Consider the following 27,034-nt stretch of genomic DNA (forward strand, 5'->3'; position numbering starts at 1 on the left):
TCTCTGCCTCTCTGCCTCTGCCTCTCTGCCTCTCTGCCTCTCTGCCTCTGCCTCTCTGCCTCTGCCTCCTGAGTGCTGGTATTAAAGGCATGTGCCAACCCCTACCTGGCTCTTGATCTCTTTCTTAATGAAATTAATACACATTATAAGGGCTTTATTGTAGTAAGAAAACTATATGACAGCCTGTATTTGTGAATTACATTAGAAATGATTCAGTGTTTTTAGGCAACTCACTAATAGTTCTGCTACGTGTATACTTCACCATATTGTGATTAATTTTATGGCTTGGTTTGAACATATTTAATGATATTATTACAAAACTAAAGTAAGCCTACTAAACAAACCCATGTCCATCTTTCTGGTATTATACTGCCAAATCATATAGTTGCCATTGATGAAATATGATCAGTATTTAAGACTACAGGCACAGCTCTGTTTAAATAGTGAACATGTGTATATTGTTATCAAGTGATGCAATTCCCCTATCTTATAGTGTATTTGATTACAATATCAATAGAGGAGCTTATGTCCATGTCACAAACACAGTCAGCATCTTCAGAACTTGGGTGTGGTGTCCTTTATGGGACTGGACAGTATTAAATTCCTCCTTAGCTCTAACACTCCTCTCTAGGACCTATGAATTTTATGATTTTATTTCATTTAGTAAAATTTTTGGACTCACTGAATAGACTTCTCTTTGAATTTTTATTTTTTGTTAGCTCTCTAGGAGAGACACTCCTAACTGAACATGCTTGCTGGCTGTTCCCTGTCACAATGAATTTCAGCAACAGTGCAGCCACAGCATGGAGACAGCACCATGAGAGACACTGTCCAGAGAGTGTGCTGGCTTCCTGGCTGAGCCCCGGGTAAAAACTGTGCCAACCACCGAAGGTCACACTCAGTAAACCTGATGTACTGTGAGCCTTAGGGGAATCAGGACAAAATAGCCACTTTTTTTCACATTTTTTTCTCTTGGAATTCTAAAATAATAGCCAAAATGGGAATGTATGTTACAGGGAAGTGATGGCTTACTAGAAACAGTAAGCATTTATGTGGATTTTTTTGTTTTTTTGATTTTTCGAGACAGGGTTTCTCTGTGTAGCCCTGGCTATCCTAGAACTCACTCTGTAGACCAGGCTAGCCTCAAACTCAGAAATCTGCCTGCTTCTGCCTCCCAAGTGCTGGGATTAAAGGCGTGCGCCACCACTGCCCAGCTAATTTTTTTTTTTTATGGTGAGAAAATATACATAATTTCAGCTTATCTGAATTTGTTAACATTTAAAAACATATTTTAAGTAAATAGAATTACATCACATTCTTCTTTCCCTTTTGTACCCCAACTCTTCCCAGGGACCCCCTTCAATACCTGCAATACCTTTTTTTTTTATTTTGCCACATTCTTTAAAATTTATAAAATATTGTAACAATGAGTAGTATAAAAGTAGTTTGATATAAAACAATAATTAAACAGTCTTATGTAGATGCTTGTCTGCAGCAATACTGAAAATACATACATTTTTCTCAATAAATTTTAAATAACTCCAAACATATTACCTGTATATTTTAAAATAATACATCACTACTAGTTTTTTTTTAATGAATGTAAGTAGATAAAGTCTTTTTGTTTGTTTGTTTTGTTTCTAGTAGAGTTTAAAATCTTGCTCTTACTGTGGTACAAGCCCAAAATAAAAACAATTTTTAGACATTGGATTTCATTGTAAAAAGGCTGTATTTCAATGCCCCTCACATCACCAAAGGATTTTACCTCCCTAGTAGCTAAGCTAAGAGTTAACAGTTCTGCTGTGCCTTTCCTGCTATGGTCAAAGCTATTTGACTTGAGTGATTGTCTTCATTCTCAGCCCACAGAGAACAGGTTACATTCATTTAAGAAATGGTGTGTGTGTTAAGATGGTCTATCCAAAATGGTGTGTGTATTAAGATAGTCTATCCATAAAGTCGTTCACCAACTGTTTCAATGAACAATGGTTCTGCTTGGAGGGTGGCACAAACATTAGGTGCAGGTAAGAATCTGGTTCACTGGCTGTGATAATTTTGAAAAGCATTCATCTCAGAGAAAGAGTAACTTAGAAAGTTCTCTTCTTCAAAATTGATACAAGAGTTACAAACATCAAGCAAATCATTCAGTCTCACTCTTTGTTGTCCTCTTATAAGCCACCTCCCAAGTTAATTGTTTATGTTTCTTTTGGCTGTATAAATAATTTTGAAATATGTAAGTTGTTCTGAAAACCATAGTATAGTGTAAAAACATGAAATAAACAATACTACTAATAGCGAGGCTGAGATAGGAGAAGCATGGTTTCAAGACTGTTATGTGGTACCCGGCAAGACACTGTCAGGTACAAACAAGCAGAAAGTATATATGGATTGTACAATATTGGACCTATTTCTCTAATTACAGGAAGTAACAATTACTTTTTCTTAATATCTCTTAATATGAAAATTAACATTACCAACTTATCCTAATCGATTCAAATTCAAAAGTATGAGGAATTGGAAATTTGTTGGCTATCATCTGGTGGATTTTTAAGAACAAAAGTTATCACTTCTATACATAACCAGGGATTTTTACCTACTTGTATAACCGTTTTCATCACATCCCTCCAGGTTTTATCCACAGCTGTAAATCGCCTGCCTTCTTCTGGCATTTGAGACATAATGTCCGGAGAGCTGAAAATGGGCTCCAGATAGAGCCAGGTGGCTTGTACCTTGAGCCACTCATCCAGGATCTCCTGCAGTAGCAGTAGTTTGCTCTCCCATTCCCTGAGAAGCAAGCACAGTGAGCCTCAGGACAGTAAAGCGGGCAGTGTCTCAGACCACAATGTTCCAACCCACAGCTGCCTGCCAACCCCTCATGAGATGTCGCTACTCTTATTCTTACTTCTCTGCTTGCACTTAAAGGTAAGTCAATACGATTGTCTTAAGCCTGTTTTAAGAATAATTGCATCAACATTTGGACTTGTGACCAATAACTAAGATAGAACATATATTCACAAAATTCACGTTCCCCTAAATACAATGTGGCACACAAACGGGAGAGGCAATATTTGAATTACAGTAGGTTATTGGTTCATCTCTAAATATGGAAAACCTAATGAGTAAAGTTCCTTAATGTGTAAACATCATAATTACTCCAAAATTAACAGTTTTTAATTGCAGTTTAAAAATCTCTCTGCAGTTTCATCCATCTTTGCACAACATTTCCTTAACAAATGAAGCTAGGGCAACCAAGGTTAAGTAGCAGGTGCAAGTTCTCCCAGCTAACAAGGACAAGCTGAGACTTGAACCCACAGCTATAACTGTCAGAGAAACCAAAACGCAAAGAAGAATGATTTATTAGTCAGTGAAATTTGGAAGGAAATCGCTTTGTTTGTATATTAATGCCTTATTCATTTACAAGAAATAATCTGTAATTTTCAGTTCTTAAAACAAAAAAGGATAAATAATTCTCCCTACACGGTGATTTCAAATGGCTTTTCAAAATGAATTTTCCCAGCGTTTGTCTGTGAATTGGGTAGCTGTTTTTCATACGGTGTCAGGATGCCTCCAACTGGCATTTCTTCTGGCGGTTTTTTTTCCCCCTTTTCTCTAATCCCTTTACGATGCAGAACTGTTCCCACTAGCTAATGATGTTATGCCCAGCCCTTCAAAAGAGCCTAGCTATACTATACCACTTTCAGATGAGTCTACTCTCTGTGGAACCTAGAAGGAGACCAGCAAGTCTCAGAGAGGGAAGCAACACCCATCTGAGAGTTTCTGATCCTCTTAGGTGCAGGATGACCAGAGACAGAAGCCTCCCGGTCAGTTTCCCTTGCCAGCCAAATGCATACTAAATATGGCAGTCTAATTTGGTTGTCTGTCTCTTAAGGTGAAATATAAACTGTTTAATGCACATTACAAAAACAAACCAATGGTCAAAAACTAAAACAGTGACGAACAGAGAGAGAGTTGAATGTACTCAGCAGCCTTCTTTTAAGAACTTTTGATTAAAATCAGTTTGTTTTTCTCATTTGCTCCCATTTGCCAGCTATCATGCATAGAGCTGAAACTACACTAGATGTCCAGGGATTGTCTCTGACAATCTAGTTTCCAAACTTGGAGAAAAGCATTATTATCCCCAGTTTTATACTTTACTCTCCTTAAACTATGTTTGTCACAAACTTCTTAAAGTTAAAAAAAAAAGTAAGATCAACTTGTTGACAATAAAAATGAGCATCTGAATGTCATCTGATGCCTTTGTTATAACGAGAGCAAAGGGATCCATACTTTTGCAAAACTAATAAAGGCTGCCCATTCCTTATAATGAATTCGACAGGATGCCACACCTTCTTCTACAGGTACCTAGACATGTACACACACACACAGGCACATACATATAACACATTGAGGAATGAAATAGTAAATTCGAAAATAGTAAACGGGAAATGCATAATCAATCCCCAGAAGAACTTTGAGTTGAATGCAAGGGACTTGGGTAAAAGTATTAACATTACATATTATTTTACCTCATCTGCTTTTCATAAGGCTTGATGAAAGGAGATCCTCGCATAGTTTGTGTTTTGATAATGTGGTCATCCAGCAACATCTGAATGTCATCGACTGAAGACAAAATGTGTGTCCCGCTTTCTCTGTAAGGATGAATGACAAATTCCATGGTGTCCCATTCAGTCATCATCTTATCCATGGCCTTTTCAAGAGAATATTCTTTGCTAGCTGCTTCACTAATGCCTTCAAATCTGTCTAAAAATGGCTCCAGATTCATGTCTATGAAAGAGAAGACTGTAGAGTCATCCGAGGGCTGCAGAGGGTAGCCAACGATAGCGGACATGGCCTCCCAGTGCCTGGGGCGCAGACCAGGATTACAGATCACTTGGATGAGAGGGATGTACTGCTTAAAATCCTCCACCCTTGATCGCACTTTCTTAGTCATTGCCAGCGCATTTGGAGAATCATGGAAGACCTTCTCTAGCTTATACAGCCCTCTCCAGTAGTTCCCAACATCCGCTTCTACTTGATCTGGGTTCACCTTCTGGTATGGTCCTTCAGTCCATCCTCTGTGTTTAGTACTAAACTCCACAGCAGTTTCATAGAGACGGAGATAAGGGTTCAAGCCGTCCTGGATCTTTTTACGTTGAGGGTATACTGATGGGATCCAGCCAAATGCCTCCTCTTCTGAATTGAACTGTTCAATCTGAAAAGACAGGTATTGAATATGTCATTCTGAAGGTGTATGATGTTTAAAATATTAAACACCAGCTCTCTCGGAGCCCTAACAGTAAATTCAATAAGAGTATTATTGATTGAGCTTTAATCTATTCCTTCTTTATTTTCATTTTCAAATTAATAGGACTTGTGTATTTATGGTGTTCATATGTATACATTCTGAAATGATTAAGAGCAGCTAATGAGTATTGCACTACCTCACCTTGAAAAGCTACTCTCTTGGCAATTTTCAATTGTGATCATAGTTATATATGACCAGTATGCTATGTAATAAATCTACTCAACTTATTTCTCCTATTTAACTGAAGCTGAAGAGTTTCATATGCTTTAATCAACATCTCCCAATCCCTACACACCAGCAACCACTATTTGATGCATGCTCCTACAGACCTGACTATTCTCAATCCCACCATGCAGTGTGAGCCTTCCTGTATCTGGTTTATTAATTTAACATATTCCCTGTGGACTCAGCTAGGTTGTCACAAATGATTTATATTTTAAAAGACTAAATAATATTTCCCTATTTCTTTGTGCTCATATTTTTTGGGCAATGTTTTGTTACATTAGCTTAACATTAGTCAAATAAATTTGCAAATAGAAGGAAGTTTTACCCACTAAGACATACCAAAAACCTGGTTTTGTTCATTGAAAGAATTTAAGTGCTTTGTATAAGAAGCATAGATACATACTATGGAAAACAGAAGAAAAAGGGGGGGGCTAATTCCTAAGAGTTATTGATGCAGCTCAGAAAAGGCAACTTAAATAGGTAGAAACACAAAGAGGAGCCATTCAATAATAATTCAAAGTAAACAGGAGAAATACTGTATACCAGTAACTACTAACGCATGTGTAATGTCATGTATGCATACATATGTGCTGTGCCTCCGAAGTGTACAGAAGCAGGGCAGTCACAGGACTTCAAAAGAAGCAAGCAGACCACAGCACAGAATAAATTGGAAGAGACAGGGGGAACATTTTCTCTTAGTTGTGAGTTCAGTGAAGAAGTGATCTGTACAATCTACACAACTGGAAAGTTGCAGCTAGATAGATCAATTAATCAAGTGACTTGGAATCCAGTGGCCCCTCTTATAAACCCACAGGAAAGTTTATTCCTACCTTTTTATGTGTCTGACCTATTTGAGATAATTATAAACTATTTAGTTACTGAAGTGGACATTCGGGACTCTTAGAGTAAGAAAAATACAGTTTGTTTTCATCATAAAATATAACGAAAATTGCATTGTGTGTGGTAAAGACTATAGCTTCCTCTTCCAGGTTTTCTAATAAGCATGCTGACTCTGACGCAGCAGTGTGGGAACACAGTGGCTCAGTAAGAGACAATGATGGCTCCAATTTTAAAACAGCTGCACCATCTAAGCCGGCATCTCTGCATACACAAAAACCAAACAGCAATCAAATGTTATTATGTGTGTGCTTCTCTCAGTGATTACAGGAGAGCTGCCATGCAGATGACTGAATGGTGCAATGGCTGACAAACTGGCAGAGATTAAGAACTCCATCTTTAAAATAAAAGCTAAGGACCACAGAAACATATCACCACCCACAGAGAACCACCCTGCTGCTTCTCCTTGAAGCATGACTAGACATGTGAATTGCTTCTATTATTCTCTTGTTTAATGTAATTCAACTGTTTTATCCATTTAAAAAAAAAAATCTCACTTTGTAACCTAGGCTGGCTTCAGACTTAAAATCCTGCTGCCTCAGCTACTCAAGGGATGGGAGCAGAGCATGTACCAGCATGCCTGGATGAATCTGTTTCTTAAATGTGAGTACTCAGTACAAACACACTGTCTTTTTTTTTATTGGATCACTTCATTCTTTAGAGATTTTTAATTGTACCTTGTCAGCTGCTGCATCCAACTTGCCATTCAGCACCTGGGCCTTTTTCAGGTACCTCGGCGCATCCTGCAGGTCTCCAAATGTATGAAATTCTTCTGCTTGTTTAGCATAACTCTCCAATTCCTCCACAAACCGTTCACACCGCAACTAATCAAAACAACATGTGTACTTACTATTCATATAAAATAAAAACCCCTGGGTATCAAGAAAAATTTTAAGTATTTGAAAGGCTTATCAAAATTATTAGTATGTTTTTTTCATGGCAAAATATAAAAGAAGATAACCTAAAAGATGACTGGAATATAAAATACAAAAAAAAATTAAAGTTTAAAATCAACACACTTAAAATTCCTCTAGTTCCCTAGTTTATAAGTTGGCACTAAACAATGTAAGGAATTCTGATTCATTCGCTAAAAATGTGTTAAAAAGTATATTCTTTAGCATGTTGAAAAATTGTTGCAAAAAAATGACTGAGCATTTGAAAAACTCCTAGTAACCAGGATAGGGTTAGAAGAAAGATCTATTTATTTAAGGGCGAGACAACTAGCTATATTATTTTCATAGCATTTGTGAAAAATTGAACTCCTTTACTTATCTGTTGCCCAGCCAGGTCTTGGATCAGCACCACAGAACCAAGATATGTGAAAGTTATTGTCATTTTCCCATGACCACTCAGGACATGAGATGTATGAAGCTAATAAATCCAGGTGTGAAATATTAAAATTTTAATATTCTAACATAAAACAGATGTGTGTGCTTGGTGTAAAACACTTATTATAAAACTGTCATTGGTAAGCTATCCCAAATTAAATGATTCTAGAAATATCTATTAATGAAATATTAAAAAGTCAAATCTAGGTTATTCAAAAATAGGATCCTTTTTTCTATGTCATGTATCCTAGTTTGATTTCTGTCCTCTTTTCTCTTATTTCCCAGGAAATTTATTGTTCCCACTTGATGAGTGAAGGAAAATAAAAGGAAAACTGCACCAATACTGTGTATAGACTTCTGAAGTAGGACACTGTATAATGAAGTATAGATAGTCCTGGAGCAGTTAGTAATTTTCTAAGAGTCAATTATTTTATGGTTTAAGTTCACTTAAACCATTCACTGTTCATGTTTTTCCCATTTAAAATGTTGAAAATAGCCTAGTTGTAAAGTACAAATATTAGCCATGGTTTAAAAATAAAACAATTTCGAGGCTATGAACTAGTCTCCAAATAACAATCTACAAATTGAATCTTCTTTGGTGTGGTAGGAATACAGTTGGCTTGTGATCAAAGAGTATCTTAACTGGCTGACCTGAGTCAATCTTAAGAATTTTAGATACTTCTATAAAATAAAACTGAAAAGTATAAGACTGAAATTTTTAGTTGATTTATTCACAACTAATGTATTTTAGGTTATGTAGAGTGCTGATAGCCCTCTGAAAGCCATGGTTTGAATGTGTCCCTTGGTAATGCATCGGAAATAAACATGGAAAGAAATGGAACACCCAGAGTGGGCAGGGTCAAAGCTTGCTGGCCTCCTGTATGCAGTAACTCTGTTGCCATGGAAGCAGATCGACACCAGAGTGGGTCAATAGGGGAAGAGTAGCTTTGGCTGCTTTCTCTCCTCCCTTTTTTCTCTGTTATTCTCTTTCTTGTAAATGTGCCTTCCTAATCGCTTGCCTTCTATTTTCAGCCAAGGGATGATACAATAAGGCCTTCAGCAGATGCCAGTCTTCTGATTTTGGACTTCTCAGCTTCCGGAAATGTAAGCAACAAATGTATGCTCTTTATCAATTGACAAATTTATCAATTTATCAAGTCTTCTGTTATAACAGCACAAAACAAGCTGAGACACTGAGACACTTGCCAGTGACTGCGCTAGCCAGTGGGATAGAAATGGAGAGCTCCCAGGAGCTGGCCATCTAGTGGCAGATAAGGCCTGACAGTAATAGTAGTGATTGGGCCATTAATCTAAAAGAGATGTGTTAAAGGGCCGCAATCCGAGCAATGGTGAAGCTACCTGAGGTCTAGAGGGCATCTTGGATAAAGCAACTGAGTGTGACTGGTATGTGTCAGGGCAGAGCGCTGCAGAGTGCAGAGATAACATGCAAGGTGGATGTGGGAGATGCATGGAACAAAGAATTAGAAAATGCTTCAAGTTAACAAGTTAGGAGCTAGACAGTAGGCAGAGGTAAGCTGCAAACCTACCAGAAAAAAAAATGGTAGGTAGGCATTGCGTTCAAGAAAGCCAGAGTGACTATGAGATATAAAAAGCATGTCAGCAGGAGATCTTGATGTTGGAACAATAAATACAAAATAAACCAAAATCAAAACAAATGGGGAAAAACCCTGAAGTAAGTACCATAAACTGCACAAGATAAATACTGTCTTATTAATGGCCACGTGTGTACAACATTTTCCAACATTTTCTTCATTCTACCTTAAAAAAAAAATCAAGAAACGAACCCACATCATTCAGGGCACTTGAATCACTCCTTAATCCTCCATTAGGAGAAATCTAGTATGTATACTCTCTTCTGAGATTAGAGGTGGAGAAAGCTACAATGTGGGGGCCCATGTAACAAAGAAATCTGTAATACTATACAAAGAGTTAAAAATTCAAACATTTGCCAAAAAAAAAAAAAAAAAAAAAAAAAAGAGAGCAATTTGAAAAATCTACAATGCCAACCTTAAGGCCTTCTTGATATTGTTCTGTTTTATCTCTAATGATTTTCCTGTGCTCGTCAAAAATCTCCCCCATTCTGCCATACCACTGGAAAACGCTGTTGTTTAGTCTGATGTCTGCAGGAGAAAAGTTGACGCACTCGATGAGGAAGGCCAGACAGTTTTTAGAATCCACTAATCTCTGTCCCAGATCCAGCATGTCAGTTGTCTCCACTCTCTGAATGTGAGCCTGAAGGGAAGCAAAGGTTACAGCCAGCATTGTAAGGGAGAACTCTTACCAAACACGCCCTGTGGAAATACACTGCATAAATACACACAGATGCATCAGAAAAGTGTGGCTCAGAACTAGGGACCTCCACACAATTTGCTTCTCAATTACCCCACCCACTTCACTAAAATAAGAGAAAGAAAAACAGTGAGAAGGTACTTAACAATACACACATGCACATACATGCACACACATCCACACATGCACACACACCCATGCATACATACACACATGCACATATATGCACACACTGATGCACATATATGCACATGCACAAATACACATATATGCACACACACATTCACACACATGCATATGCACATACACACACACACACACACACACACACACACACACACACACACTCATACTCTCTATCTTTTACACACATAGCAATGGAAGACCAGGGAGGGTTGCTGTGCATCCCTGGATGATAAAAGCAAATACCACCTGAGTGACTTCATTTCTTCTTTTAGTATTATGCTTTGGGCCACCAGATGTACCTGACACACTTGCCAAGTGCTGCCATGGGACAGACGCAGCTTTTACCATCATGACGTTTGCCATCTAATGAGAGATGGTCATTAGTCAAGTAAGTGAAAATGCAACCTCTTGACATGGACAGTGCTGCACTGAGGGGCCCGCTGCTACATCTTGCAGCATGTCACAGACTTCGGAGGCAGCCAGACATGAACAGTGGCTTTCCACAAACACATGTGGAAGAGGCAGTGAGACGTGACACGTGGAAAGGGACAGGCAGAGGGGACGCAGGTAAGGGTCTGAACAGACACCAGGGCCGCAGCAGAGCACCGATGGAGGATGCTCATTTTTAAAGATTTATTCTTATTTTTGAGTATGTGCATGGGGTTGGGGAAAGATTAAAGTCACATGAGTGCAGTTGCCCAGAGAAGCCAGAAAAGGGTCTCAGATCCTCTGGAATTGGAGTTACCAGTGGTTGCCAGCAACCCAAAGTGAGTGTTAGGAACCAAACTCAAGTCCTCTCCAGGAGCAGTATGCATTCTTAAGAGCTGAACCATCATCGCCCTAATCCCAGAAGAATGGTTTTAAATTGAACCTGGATCCCACCAGGACTTTCTGGGCTCTGGTCAACTGCCCAAATCAACTGGAGGAAGAAAGACTGTACCTAGGCAAACTGTGTCACCAAACCACCTCACTTGCATGAGAGAAAACACTGATAAAGTAGCGGAGATTTCAGAATAAGTCTAGAATGTATGGCTATAAGACAAAAATACATGACCAACCATGTCCCAATGCATAAGCAATGGAATGATTTAGAAACTGTAATTTTCACAAGTAATAAATGTCTAGTCAAACTATATATTTTTGAATTTAGCTAATCAGTTTCCTATAGAGCCCAGCGGCTGGGTTTATGTTTCTCCTTATCTATAATAAATGACTGATTTTTGTATTGACTACATTTACCATCTGGCTCATCCTTATTGGAATAAACTTTTTAAAACACAGAGATATTTTAAGCAACAATGAATCTTATTTGCCAACTTTGCTAAAGATTATTATGTGCAATAGAAACTCAGACTGAATAACCCCAATTTTTAAAGCCAGTAATATCCAGGGAAATAAACAGATGGCTGTCTGCAAAACTCCTCTTTCCACACGAGTTCTCTTCTAACAAAGAGGAAGTCACAGTGATTATTTATACCTATTGCCAGTCACAGAAGCACATGATGGCTAATGACAGTTAACAAAATGTAAATATACCTCTTGAAGTCTGTATGAGTATGGAAAAGTGCTCACACACTCAGAACTCCAGCCCAAACACAGACAACTTCAAAGAATAGAAAGACTTTAAAGAAAGCATGACTCTCTGAGTAAAATTAAAAATAAATGTAAAATTTAGCTTTAATAATTTCAATAAATTTTGTTTAAGCAATAATTTGAAGGGTACATATATGTAACCATTTGGATTCATTTTTGTAATTTTCATACATATAGAATTTTGAATGAATCTACATGTTTGTAGGTTCAGTTAAATATCTTAAATGTCTTAAATATCCTAAACTAAATGTAAAAGGTTCTTCTAATTTAGATTTGAGGAATTCTATTTAAAAAAATCCTGTATCCCATAAAAGATAATGTTATAGGAACAAAAGGAGCATAAAATGGAACTGCTATTAGTTCTTTTGTATTACGTTGTCTGCTTTTAGGTAGAGTTAAAAAAATAATAAGAGTAACTAGAAAAATAACCAGTGTGAAAATGGAAGGGTTTGATGCGGGAGACATTTCAGCCAACTGTCATTGAAGGTGTTAGTGCATTGCAAAACACGGTCTTTTCAGACGCAGAAGAAAGCGCTGCTCAAGGACTGAATATCTGTTGATTAAAATGGGGAGGAAATGTGCATCTCAGGTTACCCTGACCTGTCCTGGACAATGTAGTATGCTAGCACGCTGGTAATTACTGTGAACACCGTTCTCAAGAGCATCCTGTGAGATGACTACATTTGTTCTGATGCTTTCCAGGGCCCATGCCCTGTTGTGCCCTCTCGCTCTGACCTGATTTGGTCAGTGAGATATTAGCTCATGTGATGACACCAGCAGAAGAGCACTTATACGATAGGCCTGCTGAAGTGTCTACTCCGCCAGGGGGGACCTGCACGAGGAGCCTGCTGGAGTTTGGGGACAAATGGAGTGGAGTCAATTGCCAAAGAATATTCGCACCTGTCAACTCAACTGAGAGCAAGCTGAACAAACAGAGCATATTATAACAGGTGATCTAGTCAAGTGACCATATGGAGGCCACAAGGAGCACCCAGGAGAGGCCAGACTGCAGGCTTGTGAATGAAACACTTGAAACCTTGGTGACTGGAAGCCTCTGCCTTAACCTCCAGAGTGATCTGTTTCCCTGCACACCTGGGACAGTTACATCCCAACATTGACACAGGCTCTGTGTCAGCAATACCTTCATCTCCATGAGCTCGGCTGTGTTTGGAGGCGTACTCAGAGCCTTTTCAGCTATCTTCTCAAACTCATCACATAACCTGAAACAGCAGAAAAACCGATCTTACAAAGCTGAGGTTTAATTTTACCCCAACAGTATTTATTGTTTAATGTCCCATTGCGTGGTTATGATTCCTCTAGGTGATGTCTAATGAACTAAATCCAAATTTGTGTTAATTTAAGTATTTGCTCCATGTAAACGTAATGATCACCTATCATAATCAAAGCTACAGCATTAAATGACCCCGAGCAGCTCACAGTCAGATGCCAGAGACAATTCCTTCCAGGGGCCGTTCCTGTGCCAGTCCCAGGAGATGATACAAAGGAGGGGAGTAACTAACTCTATTTACAGGGGAGAGATTAAAAACAGGCCTATAGCTCAGAAATGCCTGGCCCATGCCAATACTTCCTACTGGTCTGCCTTGTAAACGTTAAAAATAATGAACAAACTTAGGGTTGGAAGAAAGAAAAAGTTCAGAGGTAAGGGACTTCTAGGGGAAAAAAAAAATCTTTACAAAAGTTGGCTGGCGAAGAACACACAGACCATGCTGAGCTGAAGGTGGGGCTGGAAGACGGATATGCGCTTTGAATATGTTTGCAAACCTCAGTGGTAGAATCAACAGAGAAGGGCAGGTGTGCCGTAAAGGATGCTGATAAGAGGCCATGGAGCGGAGCTGTCAGGCAGATAGCACCGAGCATAGGTAACACCACTTTATAGGGCAGCTGAGTCATCCCTGTCCAGGGCTCCTACAATGGTTTGGCTGCACCTTCTGTACGCCAGTGAGTCTGACAGAATTAAAAATAATGGAGGAAGAAGGCTGAGTTGCCAAGAGCTCAGAAGGTGGTGAGAAGAGGTGGGGCTATGAGAAAATTAAAGCAAATGTTTCGCCTAGTACAAAGGTCTGGACTAGAAACATTCTGTGAGCAGGCATAGTGATTCACATCTATACTCCCACTAGGATATTGAAAGGTGACTACTTGGGGTATCACATTTTCCAAGCCAGCCCAGGGATTTAGTGAGACCCTGCCCTCAAAAACTATACAAGGGATATTCTAGTTATTTCTGTGTTTCTACCTTGTAACATTAGAAGAGAGGTTGGAAGACCAGTTATACTAATTATGCTTCTTGACTTAGGTAAGTAGACAGTCAGCTTCACTCTGACTGATGTCCTCTGAGTTTAGACTAGCCAGCTCTTCTACCCCTGCACCCTGTTTAGTCAACAGTCCTCCAGTTAAGATAACAGCATGGTGGCTAGAGACATGGCTCAGTGGTTAAGGGCACTTGGCCGCTCTTCCAGAGGCCCTGAGTTCAAATCCCAGCAGCCAAACAGTGACCCACAATCATCTATAATGGAATCTGATGCCTTCTTCTGATAGGCAGGCATACCTGCAAACAGAGCACTCATACATAAATAAGTACATCTTTGAAAATAAGTTTAAAATCTTGACAAAAATAACAACTTGCCAAGACCTTAAAGTGTCAGGAGCCACTAGGACAGGCTAGGGCTAGCAGGTGACCTTCCTGGAGGTGGTCTGCAATGAGTGAGCTATCTGGCAAGGACCCAAAGAGACTTCATCTAGGGATTGCCTCTTGAAGCTAATATGCCTTTCCTGTTTTTATTAAATTAATATAATAATCCCTGGGCATTAGCCCACCCTATTGATCAGATTTCCTGCAGAGCACCATAAAGATAAACTTTCGTGAATTAATGCTGTTTATATGAATTAATGATTCTATAGAATTCCTGACTTGATTCACATAATTTTAGGAAGAAGGTTTCAAGGGATGGTTTTAGTTGCTTTGCTAGACTGATATAATAAAGTTAGAATCAAGAATAGAATGTGCTCACTTCTCTTATAGTAAGTAAAGTCTACATAATAAGAAATAAAATAAGCTTTCATAATTACACAAAAAGTAAAATAGGCTTGGAACAAATTTATGTTCAAGGAAAAACACTTAGTCTAAGGATATAGCCACAGGTGTGCATTATGATAAGGCCATGTAAAAGCTCTTACTTTGAACTTATACTGAGCATGTTAGAATGAAACACCACTTTGAACTTACTACCAACATCCTTCTGTAACTCCCATTTTATGCAACATTTTATCTGTGAGGAAATTTTCTAAAGGACTAAAAGAAAAGAAATAAAATTGTTGGTTGGATGGTTTGGCTTGGGTGGCTCTTGCCACCCACCCACACACCCATCCAACCATCCAAAACTACATTTTGTCTGTATGTATGTGTGTAGGTAAATGTGTGTGTATATAAGCATACATGAATACTTACAGAGTTGATTGAGACAGATGGCTGGGCCTGACCAAAGTGTGGCTGTATGAATGTATATATGTCTGTGTGTATTTGCCCGTATAAAGCATTTTGATTCTTTTCCTTTCCTTCCTCTCTGGTTAACAAAGGGTTAACCAGTCAGGCCAGTGAAGGGCTGCCTGGACATAGAGAGAAGGGAATGCTAGCAATAAATTCTTCACCTAATCACCATGCTGTTAGCAACAATTGTCAATAGATCTGGAGTTTCTGGCCTCACTAACTTAAAGTCAAGATAGGCATATGCTATTACAGAGAATAACCCTACTCTCCCACAAGACCAAGTCTTCCCCCACCAATGGGGGATGCTCTTCCCCCTTGGCTGCTTCATTGAAGACCCAGCCCCTGGGCTAAGCTCCCATCATTAAAGAATAATGACAGTAGGACCAAGTTTGAATTTGACAGCACCCACAGCTCCTATAACAGATTGACTCTGAAAACTAATTTATGTATGGACTACACAAATTTCAAAGTATGAAGTGAATGTCCACTTGACTTGTGCAAAAGAATGGAGGCATGTTAATTAATTTAGATGACTGGGGAGGCATATGTGTGGGGGAAAAAGCATCCTGACAACTGCATCACAAAATGTCACTCCACGTAGAGTACATTTAGCATAACTCTTTCTTTGAAATCCCTGTGACACTGTTCCACCCACTTCCATTGCCAAGTGACACAAGGACCACTCCTAGAACGCAAACATAACCACGCCAGCACTCCCGTACATTGTGTTTAATTCCTGGTGATCACGGAACATCTTCGCTATCAGTTTCCCACAGATGATATCTGCTCGCTTCACCAACGATCTGATCAGTTCCTCACAGTGCATTTCAAACATTCCCAAACGAACAGTCTGCAGAGTGAAAAAGATTTATGAAGCATGAGTTGGAATAAGCAGAAGTAAGAGACTCCTCTTCATTTTTCTGTTCTCCTGGCTGCTAATTTGTACATGCAATGTAATAAGGTCAGGTTTTGAGATTTTTGGGTTTGGATTTTAAATTGTTGGCATAGTGGTTCAGGTATATAACCCCTGAGCTTGGGCAACAAAACCAGGAAGAGTGGATAAGTTTAGGGCCAGCCTTGGCTACATAGTGAGTTCCAGGGCAACCTGGACTAAAGGCAAAATCCTGTATCAAAAACAAACAGAAGATAATAACAAATTCACATGTGGGGCTGGGGAATTTCTAATACCTGACCTCCCCACCCTTCCTCTACTTCCGGCAACAAATACTTTGTATTTTACAACCATCTTATGAGTAAATATCTTTGAAGTTTGTTATCTTGGAATCTATTTTATAATAATAACAACAACAACAACAACAACAACAATAATGGTTTTTAAAAGTTTAGGAAATTAGGTTATTAGTAACTAAATAAAAATTAACTTCCTTTTTTAAATTTTGATTAGTTTTGTTTGCTTTTAGACATTATCTTGCTTTATCGTCCAGACTAGCTGACCATGAACCTGTGGTCTGCCTGCTTCCTGAATGTTGGCACTACAGGTGTGTACCACTCCATCCAGCAGTAAAACAAGTTTCACAGATTTTATTTGTTCTGTATTTAAAAAGCAATACATGGGCATAGTAGAGAATTTGAAGAATGATTTTGATAAAAAGTCCAGGAGAGGATGTTTAGTAATCTTTAATATCTTCAGAAAGTGAAGAAAGTACATTGTGGTATCATTGCTGTCATTTCCAAAAGACTTGTCAACCTGAAATCTAAAAGTCAGGTTCTCGGAACTGGAGGAGATTCTGTACTTACGCTTCTTCCTATTCATGTTTCTTAAATCCTTTTTCACCTTGCACTGGCATCTCATGCATGTGAGCACAAAGGACTGTATGTGTCCTAGCTGCCCAACGCTAAGACTCACGCCATGCTTGGCAAGTGTCACCAGTTCTGGGCGCATGCTCCTATTGATTGCACTCTTGTTTTTTTTTTTCTACTGTGGGCTCTAACAATAGATGTTAATACACCTGAGACAGACCATTCTTTTCCATCAAGTGTCATAGAGAAAAGGGCAATTTACCTTTTGAGATGTGTACTGTATTTCTTCTTCTAGCTTTTGGTACTTGCGAATTTCCTCTATTAGTCTCTCATAGTTCTGATTTTGAGACAGGAACTCATCAACATTGCGCTCAGCTTGTTTATTAATCAAGAACTGATACTTGTCATACATTTTGAGGTGCTCGGTTGGTGCCACGCTCTCTCGTAGTACCACCTCTTTAATCTTTTCTTTATGAGCGTTTATAATTTCATTCAGAATTATGGGCTTCAGGGTTGTTGGCTTAGATTTGCTTTCCTGAGTGGAGGAGGGAAATGATGTTATTTCACGAACCTTTAGCTAAATTAACCCTACTAGATTATCTCCCTGAAAGTGTCAATCTTACTATATTGCCTTTTCTATACATAAGAAAGGGCTGTTGCAATTTACTAATCTCTAATCTATAGAAATATGTTCAGTCCAACCTGAAGAATGTTGTAAACTGTAGGTTTTGTGTAACTTTTGTTTTCCATAAGGGCTACCTGATGTTTATTTTGTTTGTTTTGTTTTTGTTTTTCAGTACAGTTGGGCAAATGGTCACTTGAAAATACATGCAAAAATAAAACCTAGGATGCAAAACAGAAAAGGCCAAACGTTGTTGTGCTAGCTTTCCAAGGCTGGCTTTGGCCTGCACTCTTACAAAGAGAAGGCTCGTGCAGAATCCCAAAACCCCCTCCTCAAACACAGAACCTGTTCAGGAAGTGGGGAATGTGCTCAAACCAAAGAAAGATTGCCACTCACTAGGTGGTCTTTGATGCTGGTCCTTAGTTGCCAAATTCCTATTCTGTGACTGTGGTTAGCAAGAATGTACAAGACAATAATTTTAAATTAGCACATAAATGTCAACATTCAACTCCTTCCCCTAGTAAATAAGAGGGTGAATTCATGTGTTGGCATAGTTTATAATCTGCACGGTAACTCCCAGAAACATCTGTGTCCTGCCATCTAGAAGAAGGAATTTTAAACCTGGAATGAGTAGAAATCACAGTCTGTGGTGGGTATTCTGTGACGCTGAATTTGATCTCACCACTTTAGGTATCCAGTGAGTGCCTGCCTGCTATGCCTCATACTGGGCACTTCAGAAGATCAGCTGTCTTAAAGCTAGATGTTTTTGTAAGAACACTACTGAATGTTACTGCCTTGATCAGTCCCTCATTCTTGGGTTCAGTATGCACTTGATATGGTTTCTTCTACAAAACAGCTTTTAGAATACTGCATTCCACATAGTGGACTGTGTGCCAGGTAGATTTATGGGTCTGATGTGAAGGTCATTAATATGCATCTTAGACTGTTTCTTACATTTTTAGCAGCTTGTCTAATTTCTAAAATAGAGCTATCTTTCTAGACATAATTAGATTTTCAGATTGAGACTCACCTTAGAAAGTTTCTAATATTAAATTTAATTAGTACCCATTGAGAGTTAAGAAAAATGATATTTCATGTGATACCTCAGGTGTTCAAAGAATATCAAATTAGATCATGAGACAGTTATGAGCTTAGACTCATGGTGCATCAGCCCTTACCAGTCTGCCTTCCATGGGAAATAAAAGTGTATTTTAATCTATTTTCCATTCCTATCAAATATAATAATGAATAGAAATATGAATCTGCTTCTGCATTTACTGCCAAAGGTCATTGAGATATACTATGTAATTATTTTATTCTAACTAGTCTTATAATTTATTTCAAAATCTGGTTGAACCTCAAACCACCTAGAGACATCTAGGGGTAGTGATTATGACCAACTCCATAATTTTTATTTTTTAAAATGTGACCAAGTAAGGTTGACAAAACTATCACCCCATATACAATACCCCATGCAAGTCCTAGCTCTCAGAATCTGACACAAAACAAATATTATCTTCTCAAAAGTCTAAATTATATCATTTCATACTAAGTTAAACTCATCACATATATTCTTTATTGTAGGCACCAGGAAGGGTAGAGTCATCTTTTATAACCATAAAATCATAGCAATAGAGTTCATTTGGATAATTATAATCAGTATTTAGAGCTTGGTAATTATCTTATTAACTTGCTATATCAGTGTGTTTCATAAGCTACCTTGACATCTTCTGTTCTTGAAAAAAAGGTAAAGTGTTAGAAATAAATGAGATAAATGAGTTGGAGTTATGCAAAGGCAAAACAAGCAGTGAATATGACAGACTTCGAAATGTGGTGATATGGAGAACTGATAAGCAGAAACAACAATTTCAGAATATATAAGAAAATTACTAAATTTGGTTCTTCTAATGTATGGCGAGGAATCAAAGTAAAGGGGGGGGGAGCATAGTCTACGGAGCCAAGATGGAAGAAACTAATTTAAAGAAGTCGTTGTGTGCCTGCATGAGCCTGTAGACTTCAATCACCTTTGTGGTCAAAGATTTGTTGACTCTTCAGCAAGGAGGGGATGGGGACAGAATGTGACTGTCAGAAGATAAAGTGTCAGAGTAGAGCAAAGTAGCACTCTCGGGAGACATATCTTGACAAACCTAAAAGGAGACAGAACCTTTGAATGGTTGTGTGTGTGTGTGTGTGTGTGTGTGTGTGTGTGTGTGAGGAATTTGCCTAGAGAGAGAAAGAAATAGTAGCCGTAACAGTCCACTATCAGGATTCTAGTCTCTGATTTGGATAAGCATACAACGATGTGTACAAAATATCACTAAGTCAAAAATTGTTCAGTCAAAGCTGAGCCTTCCAGAGCTTTCAAGTGATTACCAAATTCTAGAGAAGCCAACTTGGGCAGCAGCCATAGAGATGTCCTGAGGTCTTTTGTCTGTCACATAATAAAAAGGGAAAGAACCCAGAGGCATTGGCCACCATGGGCAGAGTTCTACCAACAGCAGAATCATACAGGCCAAGACCACAGACAGTGGAATTCTGAATGGAAATTTAGAATTAGTGAATTCTAAATTCAGAATGGAAAAGAGTTAGTATATGTAAAGACAAAATATAATCTTAATGAATAAGTAGAAAGGGCCATCAAAAGTGTCCAAGTCTGTTTTCACAAAGAATAATAAAATTCCTATAAAATAAAATAATTGAATGCACTAAAGATAACATTATTCTCCCAATGCATAATTTATTTTTATTCTTTCCCCCTTTTATTAAATACAGATTCTTTTCTCATACAATATAATTTGAACACAGTTTCCCTTCTCTCAACTCTTCCCCATCCTTCCATACCTCCGCTCCCATCCAGATCCACTTCCTTTCTGTCTCTCATTAGAAAAGACTAGCCAATGCACAATTTCATAACCAAAATGTTAAGTAATCTAAACCTGTCCAGTTAGGGCTTCTATTGCTGTGATATAACACCATGACCAGAAGCAAGTTGGAGACAAAAAGGTTTATTTTGTTTATGCTTCCACATCATGGTCCATAGCAAAGGACATCAGGGCAAAAACAGAAGAGGACAGGAAATTAGAAGCAGGACCTGAGGCAGAAGTGGAAAAAGGGCACTGCTTACTGGCTTGCTCCCCGTGGCTTGCCCAGTCTGCTTTCTTATAGACTCCAGACCATCAGTCCAAATGTGTCCATCAATTACTAAATAGGAAAATGCCCAACAGACTGATATAATGGAGGTAGTTTCTCAGTTGGGGCTCCCTCCTCTCAGAGGACTCTAGCTTGTGCCAAGTTGACATAAAATTGGCTAGCATAAAACCAAGTCATGAATTGCACATAAGATAAGCACTTACAGCATATAAAAAGAAATCATTTAGAAATATACAAAAAACCCTACCAAGTCTTTTTTTAATATAAAAATTAAGAATAATCACTTCAAAACCCAGGCTAGTGATGCTTCTACTAGAGGCTAAGATTGGATGTGAGATGTGGTGGGAGTGAGCTTCCGGGGCAGCAATCAGAATGCCCTTGTTACTTACCCATTTGGAATACAATTTTGTCTCAACTCTTGGCACAAAGCTGACAGCTTTAATCATGATTTCATAAACATTTACAAGGATATCTATGTAGTCATTAAACTCGGGTTCAAACTTAATGGCCTTTTTATCAAGAACCAGCCTCATGATGAAACCTGGATGTTCAAAAGCTCTAATTGATTCCTATAAAAATAAATAAAATAACCATAGGTATACATAGAGACATAGAGATATAGAGATCAATTGCTGTGAATTAAAATTATGCCAGCCCCAATTAAATACTCAGAACACACTTTCTCTTGTACCTGAGACACTCAAACAAGAGAAGATCCTACTGGAAAGACTGCTGGAGTGATTGCTATCCTTGGTACTGCTTGGTACTGTCTTACAGGACTTAGAGGTTAACTAGCAGGTCAAGCACATTGATCCCAAGGCATTGTTCATGCTGTAAGAAACAGTCGCCTGCCAGAGATAAAAGGAACTCCTCAAAGCAAGCTATAGCCAAGCCTTCAAAACTCAATCATCCCCTAAGGATTTACCCAGATCTTCACTGTTGTGATGATAATCTTATCCAAACTGTGCAAGTTGACCTAACCTTTTAGCATGTAAGTGTAATAGATCTGAAGGTTCAACTCCATTCTGCTGTCTCATCTGCAAAGCTACCTTGCCAGTTTCCTTTCCGGAAGGGTACACCTTTCAAAGGCATACCCGCTAGCTGAGCTGGACTTACAGGAGGTTGGGCGATGAGGTCTGTGAAGTCTTGCATGGAGACAAGAATGAGGTCCTGCAGCTGTAAGGTCATGAGTGTAGCAGCGCAGTTGAAAAAAGAGTCCAATTTGGCGCTGCTGTCACCAGTTGGCAATTGCTTTTTTTTATTGCCTTGGTAATAAATATTCTGCACTTCTGGAAACCACCTTGAAAGAACAAAAGACATTTAGAAGTCAATACTCTCGGTGTATTATTCCATTTACATTAAGCATTAACGGTAAATTCTAGACATCCAAAGGTCTTTATAAAGGGGTATATTGCTAAGTGACATTATCCATTCTCTGAGCCCTAAGTGCTAGAGTATTTCACTTCTCCAAGGAAAAGAAATTCTAAATCATAACCAATAGAAAATGACTCAATGATGGGGTGCTGTAAGACATAAATCTACCCTTGCAATTATAGTTCCTGCAGGTTTTGAAGAAATATGAGCAATAACCTTACTGGACACTTCTCTCCAGGCTCTTAAATGGTCCCCATAGAATATCTGTTAGTTTAAAGCCTTAGAGTGAGGAACTGATCAAAGAGCTAGCTTGCACCAAGTTAAACTCACATGGTATGCCATGCTACCATTTCCCAATAGCTTAAAAACAAGGCACAAATCAAAAACACCATGGATTTTATTTTCCCAATTTCCCTTAATGTGAAATACTGAAAGAATGACCGATGTAAGATGAAGTTTCAAAGGTGCATGTGTCCTTGTAATAAAAGAATAGTGCAATTTCATATATAGGTACCTCATGCTGAAAATCACTGAAGTTTTCAGCTTATAAAATCCTTGTTGGTACTGCAAGATTAAAGAGTGCTGATACTTTCTGTCATAAGGGATAATGAACTTTGAAACAATAGTTGATAGGAATGACCAGAGTGTCCTAACAGAAGAAATCGAAGTTTTAAATATAAACTTTTGCTTTCTATGTACTGCAAGTACAGTTATGTCCTAGGCACAGTGTTTCAGAATAAAATGGTATTACATCATTTTTTCTCTCATAATGATGAAAGTAATGGGTGCATCATTGGAAATAGCTAGAAGTCAAAGCACAGAGAAACACTTTATGTCTACATCTTGGAGAAAGGCTTTACAATGAAAATAGTAATTGCCAAAGCCCTCGCAGAAGCATCCAAGGTAGAAATAGGGTTAAAAACTAAAAGAATTCATGCTATGTTTCTATAAGCCCGAGGTAAAAGTATGCTCAGAGGGGAGGACAAGAGAGATAAGAGTCTCGCTGCAAGTTTTCAAAACAAATTAAGAATCTGTATTCATTATTTTGTCAATGAATGGGAGATACTAAGATGAAGGGGGCATTTACAGAGACAAAGGAATGAAGGTGTGCAAGGGTCTATGTCAATGGTTCTCAACCTGTGGGTTGAGACCCCTATGAGAGTCAAATGACTCTTTCACAGAGGTCATATGTCAGATCTCCTGCATATCACATATGAATAGTTATATTATTATTATTCATAACAGTAGCAAAATTACAGTAATGAAGTAGCAACTAAATAATTTTCTGGTAGGGGGGTCACCACAGCCTGAAGAACTGTGAAGGGTCACAGCATTAGGAAGTTGAGAACCACTGCACTAGCTAAACGTTGGGTAACAGCCAGCTAGGAAGATAGCTTCGCTGGTTAAGGACTTTCCACGTAAGCATGAGGACATGAGTTCAGTTCCCAGAGCACACTTTAAAAACACCAATAAATCAGTGCACTCCAGACTCCAGGGTTGGGTTGGCAGGGATTGGAGGATCTCTGGAGTTTCCAGAGAGCCAGTAAAGTCAAGCTCACAAACCTCAGCCAATAAGAAAACCTGTCCCTAAAAACAAGGTGTAGACATCTAAGGACGACATCACATGCACATGTGTGTGTGTCTCAACACTCGTGATTGCTTGCATGTACATATGCGTATGTGTGTGCAAGTATGCACACAGTAAAAATGGCCTGCCAACGGCAGAAACAATGGGAATTAAGATGAAGGGAACACAGAAGGTGTCTCAATGAATGGTAGTCAGAAAAAAGGTCTTAATAGATATAAAAAGATTGAGCTTCAAAATTAGAAATCAAAACATGATGACTGGAGAGTCACAAGTATATAGAGATAAGATACACACAGACATAAATAGAAAAAAATCACAAAAACAATCAGAAAATAATTTGAGTGAGTAAGACATTATTATATACTAAACTGAGGAGTAAACAAAACTCAGTGAACAGTGGGAATTTTTAGCTCTAAGCACCTACATTACAATATAAGAAAGTTCCACTAGACATTTAAAAAAAGAAGAGAGCAAACTAAACTCAAGACAAGAAGGAAAGAAACAGTACAGACAAACTAAAGTCAACATGCCCACGGTCCAGTGTGAGGTTCCCTCTTCACAAGTATCTTTCGTTTGTATCAAGTTGACAAACATTAACTAGCACAGTGCTATACCATAGACAAGCCTCAAAAACATGCTTCCCATAAGAAACCCAAAAGAAGCAGGGCAATGGTGGCACATGCCTTTAATCCCAGCACTTGGGAGGCAGAGGCACATAGATTTCTGAGTTCAAGGCCAGCCTGGTCTACAGAGTGAGCTCCAGGACAGCCAGGGCTATACAGAGAAACCCTGTCTCAAAAAAACAAAAACAAACAAAAAGAAATCCAAAAGAAATGGCCACATACAGCTGAAATGTAATTTCCCAAATAGAAAAGTCGACGGAGACAAAACTATGATCAGTGATCAGTGGGAGCTTGAGGGGTGGAGAACAGGGAGTGCCTGCCAAGGAAGAAAGTGTTTGAGGCAAAGAAAACATTCTGAAATTTAGTGATGATGGCTGCCAAGCTGTATGAATGCTATATAAGCCACAGCTCTACACTTATATAAAAGTGAATGTCATGGTAAGTACATAAAGTCTTAAAACACAACACTCTGCTATGATCCGTGTGGGGGTAATGAGAAACTATAAATGAACAATAGGGATTTTTAAAAGTCACAGATTTTAGGGTACCCGGGAATGGTCCAGAACAAGAATAACAGACTTAGAGGAGAGTGCACTATTGTTATGGAAATGATGTGATTTGAACGTGGGTGGATATGCTCTGTGTATGTTTGGCAAGGGTCTAGAGTTCAGAGGACAGATCAGACCAATGAAATGATGGAATTGTAAATGTGTAGATGTAAAGATGTGAAGGCCTTGGGAAGTCCTCCTTTTAGCAGACAATGAGAAGAAGAGAGTCAGAAAAAATGCAGGGGTGTGAAAGAAGAGCTAGAAAAGCAGAGGTTCAGAGAGATGCGGGTCTAGAAAGTGGGCAGACCACAGCAGCCTCTGAGGGCCAGGAAGACCTACAGAGCACTAGTTCCCTTCACTAGTTTGTCTGCTGTGAGCAGGTTTCTGCCTTTTAGAAATGATGAACAGATCCTGGTTCACCGAAAGGTGCTTAGAGTCAGTGTGAATGCACCAGGAGTGCGAACGCACAATGCTAACCAATCTATATTTTTATCAGAAAAGAAATCAATGAAGTTTCGAGTTCTACTCTATCCTGTGACACCATCTCATTCAAGTTTGTCCCCAGAGCTACAGGCTGAAGTCATCCATCCATGTCCTCTCTCGAAGATGTCACCTTCTGCTCGGCACTTTTATGCAGTTCCATTCTTTATCTGCTCTCTACTTTTGTTTTTCTGTCAACTACATATAATTTAATATATAATCTAATAAAAAGATTAGCTTTTAAAAATATTTTAATTTATTGGAGAAAAATATAAAGAACATACTTAATCTTAAATGGTGAACGTAGATTTCTACTTAACTTTTAGAAATCATGAGGGTGGCCAAAACTTTTATCTTTTTGTTAATTTTAATTTGACCTAATTTTAGTGTCTTATATTTAATAAATTAATGACCAAGATAGAGACAATTGTCCTATGTGGCCCCATGTAATTGTCTGGCACCTATGTAATTAATTATCATATGTGTCTATTCCATTCTGAAGGACCAACCCAAGGAGATATTTAATTGTGTTTTAATAGATCTAATAGCACTGAGGTTATAAACTTCTTTAAGCCATATGTATATTCCTTTCTGGGTCATCCTCTAAATGCTTCTGTGTCCCTCACCCAAAGCCACGAGAAAGCCCACCCTGTTCCTGGTATGTAGATGTCACACAAAGCCTGGTGGTGACTAGGGCGTGACCATTTCTGTCTGGTGTCCAACAGCTCACAGTGCAGAGGCCATAGCAACACATTTACAAGAAGGCCACAGTTAGTGACAAGCATTTCAACTTCTGTCCACTCATTGCTGTCTACAACATCTGGACATGTTACAGACCAAGATAATTAAGGACAAATTTAACTCTGAGACAAAATGTGTTAAAAAAAAAAAACTGTTGAAGTGGATTTTTCTAGAAGTTGTTAAAATGAAACACTTCACCAACCACATCTCTAAACTTAAACATTTCTACTGAGAGTCTAAAACCTTACGTCTTAAGTAGAGTCTCCTTGGCAGATTCCATGTGTCTAATGACAATGTTCTGAAATCCTGACAGCTCTAATGCATCCTGGCGGTTGTGAAATTCTTCTATGTCAACTAAACGTAATTTCCTACAAGACATAAAAATAAACAGCAATTTAAGATAAAGATTTTGTAGTATTTATGATTTTGCTAATTTGTCTGTTCTGAAAAATACCATATTCCTAGATTTATCATCAAAATCTGTACTCTATAAAAATCGAATTGTTAAGAACATGAGATTTTCTGTGGTGGTCAGCTTTCTGTTGCTGTGACAAAACGCCAGAGAAAGACAAGGGCAGAAAGCTTTGTTTGGGCTCCTGATTTCCTAAGTTTCAGTTCATGGTCTGATGCTTGGCGTTCTTGTTTCAGAGCCTGTGGTGAAGCAGAGCTTCATGGTGGAGTGACAATGACAACACAGAAGTGTTTAAATTAAGGCAGCTGGGAGGAGGGAGGCCAAGGCAGCTGGGAGGAGGGAGAGCAAGGCAGCTGGGAGGAGGGAGAGCAAGGCAGCTGGGAGGAGGG

General features: G+C 38.7%; 1 protein-coding gene across 4 annotated transcripts in view; it reads right to left on the reverse strand.

The window, feature by feature from the left end:
- The window catches only part of Dnah7 (dynein axonemal heavy chain 7), a 254,194-nt gene that overhangs the window by 189,027 nt on the left and 38,133 nt on the right, over window positions 1-27,034 (reverse strand). For all 4 annotated transcript variants that reach the window (XM_031367445.1, XM_031367448.1, XM_031367446.1 and 1 more), the window contains 10 exons: window positions 26,482-26,601; window positions 21,996-22,179; window positions 21,269-21,448; window positions 17,370-17,642; window positions 16,069-16,196; window positions 12,983-13,061; window positions 9,781-10,005; window positions 7,102-7,248; window positions 4,524-5,209; window positions 2,595-2,781 (listed from right to left, as the gene is read on the reverse strand). In XM_031367445.1, the coding sequence (XP_031223305.1) occupies window positions 2,595-2,781; window positions 4,524-5,209; window positions 7,102-7,248; window positions 9,781-10,005; window positions 12,983-13,061; window positions 16,069-16,196; window positions 17,370-17,642; window positions 21,269-21,448; window positions 21,996-22,179; window positions 26,482-26,601 (2,209 nt within the window). The remainder of the gene's footprint in view (window positions 1-2,594; window positions 2,782-4,523; window positions 5,210-7,101; window positions 7,249-9,780; window positions 10,006-12,982; window positions 13,062-16,068; window positions 16,197-17,369; window positions 17,643-21,268; window positions 21,449-21,995; window positions 22,180-26,481; window positions 26,602-27,034) is intronic.

The sequence above is a fragment of the Mastomys coucha genome, unplaced genomic scaffold, assembly GCF_008632895.1.
Source record: "Mastomys coucha isolate ucsf_1 unplaced genomic scaffold, UCSF_Mcou_1 pScaffold14, whole genome shotgun sequence".
In the NCBI taxonomy this organism is placed as follows: domain Eukaryota; kingdom Metazoa; phylum Chordata; class Mammalia; order Rodentia; family Muridae; genus Mastomys; species Mastomys coucha.